This window comes from Equus przewalskii, chromosome X (genome assembly GCF_037783145.1).
Source record: "Equus przewalskii isolate Varuska chromosome X, EquPr2, whole genome shotgun sequence".
Lineage (NCBI taxonomy): Eukaryota > Metazoa > Chordata > Mammalia > Perissodactyla > Equidae > Equus > Equus przewalskii.
Genome location: NC_091863.1, coordinates 40,863,370 through 40,877,968, shown reverse-complemented (window position 1 = coordinate 40,877,968; position 14,599 = coordinate 40,863,370). Strand labels below are relative to the sequence as shown.

The 14,599-nt window shown below is 39.3% G+C and overlaps 1 protein-coding gene across 1 annotated transcript in view; it reads left to right on the top strand.

Annotated features, from left to right (window-relative positions):
* The window catches only part of DGKK (diacylglycerol kinase kappa), a 115,752-nt gene that overhangs the window by 50,288 nt on the left and 50,865 nt on the right, over nucleotides 1-14,599 (top strand). The window contains exons 5-7 of the mRNA XM_070604380.1: nucleotides 12,079-12,214; nucleotides 12,687-12,793; nucleotides 13,120-13,242. Of these exons, the coding sequence (XP_070460481.1) occupies nucleotides 12,079-12,214; nucleotides 12,687-12,793; nucleotides 13,120-13,242 (366 nt within the window). The remainder of the gene's footprint in view (nucleotides 1-12,078; nucleotides 12,215-12,686; nucleotides 12,794-13,119; nucleotides 13,243-14,599) is intronic.

Below are 14,599 nucleotides of genomic sequence, written 5' to 3'. Positions count from 1 at the left end.
GAGAGAATTAAAGAATAAAAAGGAGAAAATTGGATATAGGAGCTGCTTGGAAGACTAGATTAAAATATTAGCTTTTTCTAATGAATTGCCATGAAACCACTGACTATGGAAACAGGAATGGACCTTAAAAGTCATCTAGACTCCAGATTCTAGATTCTGAAACATATTTAGATAAGGTCATGTAGACTTTATAGTTATGTGTCACTTAATAATGGGGATACATTCTGAGAAATGCATCATTAGGCAATTTTGTCGTTGTGTGAACATCATAGAGTGTACTTACACAAACTTACATGGTCTAGCCTACCACACACCTAGGCTATATGGTACTAATCTGATAGAACCACCATTGTATATGTGGTCTGTTGTTGACCGAAACATCATTATGCAGTGCGTGACCATATTGAATGCTTCCAAAGATGGGGAACTAAGTTTTTTTGCAAAAACGTCCATTCAGTGTCCCTAAAGCTCTAAATTTCAGAAAGTTTTGTCTTAGTCTCTGGCCTAGTAGAAGAACATTCTAACATTTAGTGTGAGCTGCAAGAATGGCATCAGCTGCCTCTTGAAATAGAAAGCTCCCTATCATTGGAAATATTTAAAGCAAACTATTTAAACAACTGCTTCTGAGAATGTTGTATAGAAAATTAATTTTTCATAGTGACATCAGCAAAATTGTGCACTAGGAGGTCCCATCGCTCATCCCCTCCCCGAGAAAAAAATAAAAACAAGAAATAAACACCTACATGCCAACTAGAAGAGCTCTGAGAGAGCTTCAGAATAAAATAAAGAAGCTGCAGAAACTCTATGGAGCACAGAGACAGAAAGGCCACCTAGAAAAGTATAGTAAACAGTTTACCTGCCTTGCCCCGTCCCCTAGTCTGGCAGAGCTTGAGGCCAAGAGAAATCCCCTTGGCCTGACCTTCCCCCACAATGGAAAAGGAGAGCAAGAGGACTCAAGCAGAACCTTGTCAATGTTGTGGACACATGCAGCTTTCACCGTGGAGGTGCCCTAAAGTCTTCATTAATGCTGAACCCAACTAATGGAGCTGCCTGGAGTCCATGCTGCTGTGACACCCCACCCACCCCACCGTGAAAGAGCTGCCGCAGCACCCTCCAGAGAAACTGCCACTGTTGCACTCTCACTGGAGAAGTGCTGCTGCCTGCCCCCCCACCAATGCTACTGCCACTGCATCCTGCCCCCCCCAACCAGAGCCACAACCCCCCTCCTGCAACCATACACATAGCCTGTACCCCAGCTCCATGGCCATTCAGCATACCTCCATGCCTCACACACTAGGGCCACTATTGTGATGAATGCACCTGTGTCCAAGTCCCAGGTACTGCAGTTTTCCTAGATGCCCCCAAGCTCCAACCCTGGTGCTATGGCCACTCTGCAAATGCCTAGACCCCAGATACCAACACCATTGCCCCCAAAAATGCACTTGCAACCCTGATCATGGCACCACTGCTACCACACGTGTGCCCATGTGCTGGACCCAGAAACAAGATGGATGCCCTTAGCAATGACTTCCACCTGTGGAGGAAAAGGAGACCAGGAGGACCAAGCAGCCTTCACCACCAAGGAACCCAACAGCCTTTACCACCACTGTGGAAACCCACAGCTTTGGCCACTGGGGTCCCCTTCAGTCTTTGCCAGCACTGGCCTCAGCTGATGAAGTTCCACAGAGACTATGCTGCTGTGCCCTCCCTGAAGCCAGAACTGCTACTACACACCCTGGATCTGGAGCTGCCATATCCAACTCAGTTGGCACCCTCACATCTACCTGTAGGTAAAAGTTTTTACCCCTGAAGACAGTCCACAAAGTCTGGAAAAGGTGACTGCTCCCTCAAATGTGCAGACATCAACAAAAGGCTACCAGAAACAGAGAAAAAATTGAGGAAACATGACACTACCAAAGAATTACAATAATTTTCTAGAAATTATTATATCTAACCTCAAAGAAATAGGGATCTATTAATTTCCTGAAAAAGAATTCAAATTAATTGCTTTAAGGAAGCTTAGTGAGCTACAAGACAACAAAGATGGAGAACTCAATGAAATCAGGAAAATAATACATGAACAAAATGAGAAGTTCAACAAAAAGACAGAAATCATAAAAGAGAACCAAACAAATTCTGAAGCTGAAGAATGCAATGAACGAAATGAAAAATGCAATAGAGATCTTCAACAACAGACTTGGCCAAGCAGAAGAAAGAATCTTCAAACAAGTCATTTGAAATTCAGATGAGAGGGGGAAAATTCAGTCAGATGGAAAAAAAAGAAAGAAATGTGTGAAGAAAACCAAACCAATATATGCATTACGGGAGTCCCAGGAGAAGAGAGAGAGAGAGAGAGAGAGAGACAGAGACAGAGAGAGAGAGAGAGAGAGAGAGAGAGAGAGAGAGAGAGAAAGGGGGCAGAAAGCTATTTAAAGAAATAGTGGCTCAAAACTTCTCAAATCTTGGAAGGAAAATGGACATCCAGATTCATGAAGCTCAAAAATCTCCAAATGAGATCAACTCAAAGAAGACTATACAGAGACACATTGTAATTAAATTGTCAAAATTCAAAAACAAAGAGAGAATTTTGAAAGCAGCAAGAGATAGGCAACTAATCACATATAAGGGAACCCCCATAGACTATAAGCAGTTTTCTCAAAAGAAACCATACAGACCAGGAAAGAGTGAGATGATATAATCAAATTACTGAAAGAAAAAAAACTTACATCCAAGAATACTATACCTTGATAATTATTCTTTAAAATGAAGGAGCGATAAAGTCTTTCCCAAACAAACAAAAACTGAGGGAGTTTGTCAACACTAGACCTACTTAACAAGAAATGCTTAAGGGAGTTCTTCAGATTGAAATAAAAATATGCTAAACATGGAAGCATATGAAAGCATAAATCTCACAGATAAACGTAAATATATGGATGTATACAGATTAATGTAAAATGGTTAAGGTGCTGCATAAATTACTTTTAACCCTAACATAAAAGTTAGTAGATAAAAATTTGTTAATGGACACACAATATAAAAAGTAGCAAACTCTGGCTACAAGAACACAAAGTATATATGTTGGGGAGGAATAATAAGAATGTTGTATTTTTGTATGCTATCGAAGTTAAGTTGTTAACAACTTAAAATAGAAGGTTATAACTACAAGATATTTTACACAAGCCTCAATCTAGCCACAATAAAAACACCTCTAATAGATACACAAAAGATAAAGAGAAGAAAACCAAAGCAAATCACTATAAAAAAATAATCAAATAACAAAGGAAGACAGCAAGAGAGGAAGAGAGGATCAAAACAACTGCAAGACATACAGAAAAGGATTATCAAAATGGCAATAGTAAGTCCTCACTTACCAATAGTTATCTTAAATGCAAATGGATTAAATTTATCAATCAAAAGGTGTAGAGTGGCTGAATGGATAAAAAACAAGATCCAGAAATATACTGTCTACAAAAGACTCACTTTAGAATTAAAGACATCATAGGCTGAAAGTAAAGGGGTAGAAAAAGATATTTCTTTTTTCTTTAAAGATTGGCCTTGAGCTAACATCTGTTGCCAATCTTTTTTTTCCCTTCTTCTCCCCAAAGCCCCCCAGTACATAGTTGTATATTCTAGTTGTAGGTCCTTCTAGTTCTGCTATGTGGGACACAACCTCAGCATGGCTTTATGAGCCATGCTAGGTCTGCACCCAGGATATGAACTGGTGAAACCCTGGGCCACCAAAGCAGAGTGCATGAACTTAACCTCTCGGCCATGGGGCCGGCCCCAAAAGATGCAAATGGTAACCAAAAGAAAGCAGAGGTGGCTATACTTATATCAGACAAAATAGACTTTAAGTCTAAAACTGTCTCTAGAGACAAAGAAGGACATTATATAATGACAAAAGTGTCAATTCAACAGAAAAATATAACAATTATAAATATATATGCACTCAACATCAGAGTATCCAAACATATAAAGCAAATAATGCCAGATCTGAAGGCAGAAATTGACATCAATACAATAACAGCAGGGCACGTCAATACCCCACTTAAAATAATGAATAGAACATGCATATAGAAAAGCAATAAAGAAACAGCTGACTTGAATAACACTATTGACCAACTGGACCTAATTGACATATACAGAAATTTTTACCCAACAGCAACAGAAGACAAATTCTTCTCAATAACATGTGGAACATCCTCCAGGATAGACAACATGTTAGGTAACAAAACGAGTCTTAAAAATTTAAGAAAATGGAAATCAGTCCAAGTATCTCTTCTGACCATAATGGAATGAAATATAAATCAATAACAGCAAGAAAATGGGAAAATTCACAAATATGTGGAAACTAAACAATATACTCTTGAACAACCATTTGGTCAAAGAGAAAATCCAAAGGGAGTTTTAGAAGTATCTTGAGAGAAACAAAAATGAAAACACAATATATCAAAACCTAGGTATATAGCAAAAGCAGTTATAAGAGGGAAGTTTATAGCAATAAACACCTCCATTGAAAAAAGAAAGATCTCTGAGCCTGCCCTGTGGCCGAGGGGTTAAGTTCACACACTCTGCTTTGGTGGCCCAGGGTTTCACCGGTTCGGATCCTGGGCATGGACCTAGCACCATCAAGCCATGCTGAGGCAGCATCCCACATAGCACAACCAGAAGGATCTACAACTAGAATATACAACTATGTACTGGGGAATTTTGGGAAGAAGAAGAACAAGAAAAAAAGAAGACTGGCAACAGATGTTAGCTCAGGTGACAATCTTTAAAAAAAAAAAAAAAGAAAGATCTCAAATAAACAACCTAACTTTACACCTCAAAGAACTAGAAAAACAACAAACTAAGATCAAAGTTAGCAGAAGGAAGAAAATAAGAAAGATTAGAGCAGAACTAAATCAAGTAGAAAAAAATTATAAAAAGTCAGCAAAACTAAGAGGTTGTCTTTTTTTGAAAAGATGAACAAAATTGACAAACCCTTGGCTAGGCTAACTAAGAAAAAGGAAAGAAGATTCAAACAAAATCACAAATGAAAGAGGAGACATTACAACAGATGCCTCAAAAATAAAAAGGATCATGAGGAGCTATTGTGAACAAACTAGGTAACATAGAAGAAGTGTATAAATTCCTAGAAACAAAGTACTAAAACTGAATCAGAAAGAAATAGAAAGCCTCAACAGACCAATAACAAATAAGGAGATTGAATCAGTAATCAAAAATCTCCCAACAAAGAAAAGCCCAGGACGTGATGGTTTCATGGGTGAATTCTACCAAACATTTAAAAAAGAATTAATACCAATCTTTCTCAAACTCTTCCAAAAAATAGAAGATGAGAGAACACTTCCAAACTCATTTTATGAGGCCAGCACTGCCCTGATACCAAAATCAGGCAAAGACACTACAAGAAAAGGAAACTACAGGCCAGTGTCCCTGATAAACATGATGCAAAAATCATTAATAAAATACTAGCAAACTAAATTCAATAACACGTTAAAAGGATCATGCACCGTGACAAAGAGGGATTTATCCCAGGGATGCAAGATGGTTCAACATACGCAAATCAATCGATGTGATACAACACATTAACAAAATGAAAGAAAAACACACATGATCATCTCAATAAATTCAGAAAAAGCATTTGCAAAGTTCAACTCCCATTCATCATTACAACCTTCAACAAAATAGGAATAAAAGTATCTTACCTCAACATAATAAAGGCCATATATGAAAAGCCATAGCTAACATCATAATCAATGGGAAAAAAACTGAAAGCTTGCCCTCTAAGATCTGGTACAAGGCAAGATGCCTACTCTCACCTCTTGTTTTCAACATTGTACTGGAAATCCTAGCCAGAGCAATTAATCAAGAAAAAGAAAGAAAAGGCATCCAAATTAGAAAGGAAGAAGTAAAATTGTCTCTGCAGATGTTATGATCATACACATAGAAAAACCTAAAGACTCAACAAAATAGTTGTTAGAACTAACAAATGAATTCAGTAAACTTGTAGAATACGAAATCAACATACAAAAATCAATCAGGTTTCTATACACAAACAACAAACTATTCCAAAGGGAAATTAAGAAAACTAGCCCATTTACAATAGCAACAAAAAGAGTAAAATACTTAGGAATCAGCTTAACCAAAGAGGTAAAAGACTTATATGCTGAAAATTATAAAACATTGATGAAAGAAATTAAAGAAGACATAGATAAATAGGTGGATATCTCTTGTTTATGGATTGTAAGAATTAATGTTGTTAAAATGTCCATACTCCCCAAAGCGAGCTACAGATTCAATGCAATCTCAATCAAAATCCCAATGACATTCCTTACAGAAATAGAACAAACAATCCTAAAATTCATATGGAACCACAAAAGACCCCAAATAGCCAAAGCAATCTTGAGAAAGAACAAAGCTGGAGGCATCACACTTCCTTATATCAAAATGTATTACAAAGCTATAGTAATCAAAACAGTATTGTGCTGGCATAAAAACCGACATATAGACCAATGAAACAAAGTAGAGAGCACAGAAATAAACCCACACTTCTACAGTGAACTGAATTTCCACAAGGGTACCAAGAACACAAAATGGGGGAAGGATAGTCTCTTCAATAAATGGTATTGGGAAAATTGGATATCCATATGTAAAAGAATGAAGTTGGACCCTTATCTCACACCATATACAAGAATCCACTCAAACTGGATTAAAGACTTAAACATAAGACCTGAAACTATAAAACTACTAGGGAAAAAAAAAAACAGAGAAAAAGCTTCTTGACATTGGTTGGGGCAATAATTTCTTGGATATGACACCGAAAGCACAAGAAACAAAAGCAAAAATAAACAAATGGGACTACATCAAACTAAAAAGCTTCTGCACAGCAAAGGAAACAGTCAACAGAGTGAAAAGGCAACTTAGGGAAGGGGAGAAAATATTTGCAAATCATATATCTGATGTGTTAATATCCAAAATATATAAGGAATGCCTACAACTCAATAGCAAATAAACAAATAATCCGATTTTAAAATGGGCAAAAGACCTGGGGGTCAGGCTGGTGGCACAGCGGTGAAGTTCACACATTGTGCTTCAGCATCCCAGTGTCTGCTGGTTCAGATCCCGGGTGCAGACCTAGGCACTGCTTGTCAAGCCATGCTGTGGCAGGCGTCCCACATATAAAGTAGAGGAAGATGGGCACGGATGTTAGCTCAGGACCAGTCTTCCTCAGCGAAAAGAGGAGGATTGGTGGCAGATGTTAGCTCAGGGCTAATCTTCCTAAAAAAAATAATAAAATGAAAATAAATGGGCAAAAGACCTGTATAGACATTTTTTTCCAAAGAAGACATAAAAATAGCTAACAACTACATGAAAAGGTACTCAGCATCACTAATCATTAGAGAAATGCAAATCAAAACAACAATGAGATATCACCTCACCCTTTTCAGAATGGCTGTTATCAAAAAGACAAGAGATAAGTGCTGGCAAGGATGGAGAGAAAGGAAACCCTGGTGCACTGTTGGTGGGAACATAAATTGGTACAGCCATTATGGAAAACAGTATGGAGGTTCCTCAAAATATTAAAAATAGAACTACCATATGATCCAGCAGTCCTACTTCTGGGTATATATCCAAAGGAAATGAAATCAGGATCTCAAAGAGATATCAGTCCTCCCATTTTTATTTCAGCATTATTCACAATAGCCAAAATATGGAAACAACTTAAATGTTCCTCAATGGATGAATGGATGAAGAAAATGTGTGAGAGAGATATATATACATACATACATACACACATACACACACACACTGGATCGTTGTTCAGCCTTAAAAAAGAAAGAAATCCTGGGGCCGGCCCTGTGGCCAAGTGGTTAAAGTTCTGCATGCTCCTCTTCAGAGGCCCAGGTTCGCCGGTTCGGATCCTGGGTGCAGACCTGCTCCACTCATCACCCATGCTGTGGAGGCATCCCACATACAAAAAATAGAGGAAGATTTGCACAGATGTTGGCTCAGGGCTAATTTTCCTCAGGCGAAAAAAAAAAAAAGGAGGAAGATTGGCAACAGATGTTACCTCAGGGTAAATCTTTCTCACCAAAAAAAAAACAAAAGAAAGAAATCCTGCCAGTTGCAAACACATGGATGAACATGCAAGACATTATGCTAAATTAAATAAGCTAGACACAGAAAGACAAATACTGCTTGATTACACTTATGTGTGGAATCTAAAATAGTCAAACTCATAGAAGCAGGGAGTAGAATGGTGGTTACCAAGTGCTGAGGAGAGGGGAAAATGGGGAGATGTTGGTTAACGGGTACAAAGTTTCAGTTATGCAGGATGAATAAGTTCTGGGGATCTAATGTACAAAACTAACTATAAGTAACAATAATTTATTGCATACTAAAATTTGCTAAGAGGGAAGATCTTGAGTGCTCTCAACACACAAAAAAGAAAGTGGTAACTATCTGAGGTGATGGATATATTAATTAGCTTAAGTGTGGTGATTATTTCACTATACATATATCAAATCATCAAACTAAATATATATAATTTTTAATTATCAAATATACCTCAATTTTTAAAATTTACTTAAAAAAAGAAATTAGTTTTTTTAGTGGGTAGGCTAGATGAAGTCTAGCATTCCTTTCAACTTGAAAAGCTCATTAGTCTAAGATTTCATTATGCGGATGAGAAAATTCAACCTCAGAGGAGTTCAGTTGCCTTGCCTGAAATCACACAGTTTATTGTGGCAGAATTGACATCTTAGATCTCTTAACTTTTAATCCATGCCCTTGGAAAGACATCTTAAATTCTGCCTAATTAATTACCTTCTTTCTCTCCTCTAGTCCTCACCTCTTGTGATTGTGGGGTAGTCTGACAGACAACTAAGTGATACTAAGCCAAACAACTAGATTTATAGGTCAACAAATACATTCAAGTTGGCTAAATGACTCTCCAGCTCATGCATAGCGTCTCCATGGATAGTGATTCGCTGGGGATGAACACAGTTTTCCCTTCTAATAGCTTTCCCTTTCACTGTTGAAAGTGTCCTGATTTGGGTGATATGGTCACCCTACCGATGGCCAACCTGGGAGGCCCTGACGTTCTGTAATTCTCAAGACCTTGATATAATAAAGCAATTGAGTTCCAGTTACAGCACAAACCTCTGAATTTGTTTTATCTAAACACAGCGTTTCATCACATAAGCCACAACAAACAAGATACCTTTAAGGGAATACAGCTTTAGAAGATTTTATGCTTTATGAGATGTTTCATCTGAGACTTTTATGCGCTTTGCAAATATGTAATATTATTAAGTCCTCACATTTGGATAATGCTTTAGAGTTTACAAAACACCTGGACCAACAAGATCTCCTTTAACTAATATACAAATAATTAATGTGCCTATCTGGATTTTGGATTATCCTGAAAGAGATTCTGGAGATGCAGAAAATAGCCTTAGCTGCCCTAAAACAGCAAAGAATCTGATTAGAGTGATGGTCTCTGCAGGAACGTATTCACCTAAGTACTTTAGAGAGGATGAAAGTCAAATACAAAACCCAACAACCACACACTGAAAGCCTTAAGTCAAACTGCCTTCCTTAGCGTTCAGAGATCAGTGGTTTATATACATGCCACAGCTTTTCATCTGTCTTCGAAATGGACTTTTAATCTGCGTCAACTACTAGACAGGTCTGTGATGACATACTGTATTAGTTTCCTAGGACTGCCATAACAAATTATGACAAACTGGTTAAGTTAAAACAACAGACACTTATTCTCTCATAGCTCTGGAGTCTAGAAGTCCAAAATCAAGGTGTCGGCAGGGCCATGCTCTTTCTGAAGGCTCTAGAGGAGGATCCTTCTTTGCCTCTTCTTAGCTTCTGGTAATTGCAGGCATTCCTTGGCTTGTAGACAAATCACTCTAATCTCTGCCTCTGTCACCATATGGTACTCTGCCCTGTGTCTGTGTCTAAATTTCCCCCTTCTTAATAAAGACACCAGTCATTGGATTAGGACCCACTCTAATCCATTATGACCTCATCTTAAGTTGGCTACATCTGTAAAGACCCTATTTTCAAATAAAGTCATATTCACAGGTACCAGGGTTAGGACTTGACCATATTTTTGGGGGGAACACAATTCATCATACAACACATACTCATCCAGGGTTGGATGCATCAGTTTCCTTATAGAATAGGATGCATGTAAGAAATATAAATCCCATCTTCTCAACTGCTGAACCAGAACAATGTCCATTTTATATATTCTTTTATATTCTGTAGCTAAGTGGACCATGAAATTCAATATTCTACCCAGGCAGAGTTCTTCATTTCTTCCATTTGTCCTGTAGAACCTTGCACATTCTAGGAGAGCTGACTTGTCGCTCTATACTGGAATGATCTGTTTAAAAAGTTGTCTCCTCCATGAGCTATGACTCTGAGCTCCTTGAGGGGAAGAACTATGCCTCTTCATCTCTGTATCTCCATCTAACTTCGTAGATGACACAAAGTAGGTTCTTAGTAATTATTGGAGGACGGAAGGGGGTTATAAGGAAGGTACTTGTAGAGTTATAATCCAGTGGCTTGGGAAGTAGAAAGGTACTAGGAGCTCAGAGTGCCAAAGCCAAGACTCTGTCACTCCCTAAGGACCCTCCACCCTCTACTCTGATCTTCTTAGAACTTTCCCAGGGTCTCAGCATACAATAAACATTGCAATCACAAAGTGATCTCAGACCAGGTAAGCCTTTAGCTCATCAAAGTAGCTTTTCCTTCCAGAAGCTTCCTGGTCAATCCAACAGCAGCTTAGCACATAGCTAGCATGCCAGAGGGGGAAGAAGGGATCAGAGAGCGCTGTGTGCAGGCTACGTTTTAGATGGCTAATTCATGCAAACTGATCAAAGTTGAACACTTAATGTGCCAGAGCCCTCAACAGTTCTCTCTCTCTCTAATGGACCACTGTCAGCTGGCTTCAGGGAAGATATATAGTTCTTTTTAAAATCTTATCATGCCTTTACACAACCGACCCATTATAACATCAAGAATAAAAAGCTGAATGTGTACACCTATGTATACACTCCAGAGGAGTGCAGGGAAGGAAAAAAAATCAAACATTCACAGGAATTAGAGAAAAGGTAGAAGAGTCCTGTGGAATGCACACCCAGAACAAGCTGTGGAGTTTTTGGTGCCCACCCCTTCCCTTCTCCTTTCAGTCCCCAAACTAGTTTCCAGTGTACCCTGTGCCTGTTCCACAGTCATGAGAGTCAGGCTGTGATAAACAAATGCAGCATTTACAGGCAGGTTAACAGTAAATGTCAAATTCAATACCATGAAAAAGACACCAAACAGAATGCCATTCCATGAGGGCAAAGACTGTCTTTTTCATCACTATAGCCTCAGTGGTTGAAAAGTGCCAAGCACATAGTTGTTACTTAGTGTATATTTGTTTAATGAATTTTGAATGAATTAAATTGATTAACTAGGAAACTGCTATAGGCAGCCAGAGCATGGTATTCAGAAAAGAATGCTTGGGCAAGAAGTCCCAGAGATGTAACTGTTGTCCGGGTAATGCAATGCTCTGCTCACCGGGCAGCAGTAGGGCCAGGAAGGGGAATGTATATCTCCAGGAGGTAGCTAAAGCCTGACAACATTCCTTAGCCCAGAGTCAGTGCCCTGCCTCCTCTCTTTTTTGCCTAGCCAGAGGACTTGGATATCACTGAATTTCCAGGTTACTCTTTGCTGACTACTCAAAGAGAGCGAAGGCCAAGACTAACAGAACTAGTTTAGCTTAGACTAAACCAATGCAGGGGTTTGGCCAAGCCATATAAAGATCATTGCTCCTGCCTTAAGCTACTATTCCAGGATCTATCCCCCTATTCTTTTTCCCTTTCCAAACCACTAGGAAAAAATAGAGGTGGGAGATTTGTTAGCTATTGGCTCCAACTTTCATTCTTCCTCTTCGTATGCTCTGACACCTATATAGGTGGCCATTTCAGCCTTAGCAGCAGATTGTCTGGCCTTCCCAAATCTGTCTCTATGATTGACTCTCTATTCTCTCTCCTCTTTGATTTATTTTAGATACCTGCAGCAGAAAACAACCCTTTCCTTGTTGGAATGCACTATTGGTACTTCAGCTACAGCCCTCAGACCCAGCACTGCAATGTTTGTCGGGAGGGCATTCCTGCCTTATCTAGAGATGTTATCATCTGTGAAGGTAACTTTCTGATTCCTTTATGAAGTAGAGCTCAGTGAGAGGAGATAGGGACAAAGGAGCTCATGTGGCTTTAGTATCACTGATTCACACTAGGTCACTGACTGTAGTGTGAGGTTAACCCAGACACACAATAAACTGAGGAAAGGAGATGGGATGATACTGGTATAAGGGGGAATTCTTGTGAATCAAAATGGAGGTTTGGGTCTGGGAGGATCAAACAATACAGCAACAAGGGTTGGAAAAACAGAAATCACCTCATTCTTACCATCAATTTCCGTTCAAGTTGGATAGTAAGAAATTTAGCCAGTAAGAATAAAAAGGAACTGAATCATATGGAAAAGATGCCTTTGGAAGTGGGTCAGAACTTTTTAGATGCATCTAGGTTCTAACTTTCAGAGCAGCTTTGAGAAGGGAATTGTAATCTTTATTGTCACTGGTTTCACATCCATCTTTTTAATTCCTCTTTTCACAGTGTGCAAAGTTAAGTCTCACAAATTATGTGCTTTGAGAGCAAGCAAAGACTGCAAGTGGAATACCTTGTCCATCACTGATGACCTTCTCCTGCCTGCAGATGAAGTAGTGAGTACCAGCCATGCTCTCTCACAATCACCCTTTTCCATTTCCCATTCAGCCAGGACAGACAGCAGAAGAAAGACCTCTTCCTGTCTCCAGACAACCCAAGTAGGCTTCTTCCCCAGGCTCATGATCCAACCAATCTAGAATAATGAAAGCCTCCCACTCCCACCTGTCATTGGTCACTAGCATTGGAGAGGGGAGGGCAGGACCATGAAGAACTTCCTTGGGGTTACCTAATGGCCTCCACTGGGTAGTACAGTTATTCCAGCTGGCCCTTCCTCTCCTTATATCTCTAACTTGTACCTCTTATCTTTTTCTCCCTTCAGAAGACTATGCCCCATCAATGGGTAGAAGGAAACATATCTATCAGTTCTCAGTGTGCAGTATGTCATGAGAACTGTGGCAGTTACCAAAGACTTCAAGACTTCCGATGTCTCTGGTGTAATTCTACGGTAAGATTCTTCTCATCTTCTTGAAACTTAGAGAACTTGACTTCTAAGGGGTGGATTCATGCTTGACTGTGCATATACATAGACAGAAATCTCAGAGACACTTACCCCAAAATAGATCATACACATTCCACAAATTCTATAGAGCTCAGTATCCTGCCTTTCCAAATCTGGCTATGGAGTCTTTGAGAGAAAAAATTAAGACTCTTTCATGGTTCTTAATTGGTGGGGCCTACTAGATGGAAAAAGCTGAACTCTCTTATGACAGTACGGGCAATTAAAGAAATAAGTTGAGTCTACCCTTAAGAAAACTTCTCTCTTCCTCATTCATCATTTCCTAGGAATTTGTAATCTTTGTTAATTAATAATGGTTAATAATATTAACACATTATTATTTCCACTATTTATCGGGTGTTTTATATACATGATCTCATTTAATCCTTCCAACAACACTAAACCAGGCCTCACTGACCCCATTTACATATGAAGAAAGTGAGGTTCAGAAAAGTGAAGTGATTTGCCCAAGGTCATGCAGCCAGTACAAAAGTCTTGATTCATACATAATTCTGCAAAAACCATGCTCTTTAGCTACAATAGAACCATGCCTCTAAACTAGCAGTTCTCAACTAGGGGTGATTTTGCCTCCCCCGCCCCCCAGGAGACATTTGACAATATCTGGAGACTTTTTTTTTTGCTGAGGAAGATTCATCTGAGCTAACATCTGCTGCCAATCTTCCTCTTTTTGTATGTGAGCTGCCACCATAGCAAGGCCACTGACAGACGAGTGGTATAGGTCCACACCCAGGAACCAAACCCGGGCTGCCAAAGCAGAGCACACTGAACTTAGCCACTAGGCCATGGGGCTGGCCTTGGAGACATTTTTGATTGTTACAACTTGGGGGAGAGATTGTGCTGCAGGTTTCTAGTAAGTAGAGGCTTCAGATTCTGCTAAACCTTCTACAATACACAGCATAGCACAAAGAACTATCTGGCCCAAAATATCAGTAGTGCAGATGTTGAGAAACCCTGATCTAGACTTTCTAGCCTTTTAGATGTTTTTCTCAAACTGATTATTCTAGGCAAGAAGAAACAAAAGTATGAGCTTCTTCTTAGAAGATTCTGGTTCCCTCTGCCTCACTCCAGCAGGTGGTCACCATCTTTTCACTCTCCTGCTTTGCTTGAGTTCACCAGCATCTCCTGGAAAGGAGATTGTACCCTTGGGTGCCCTGATTTTTCCAGTTTCCCCCAGGGTACACCTCTAGATTGCCTGGATCTGATGGCCAGTGGGACATATGCTCATGGGTCTCACAGAATTGAAACCAATGGAGAAAGAGTTCTTAACCAGTTGCCACTCCTAGGG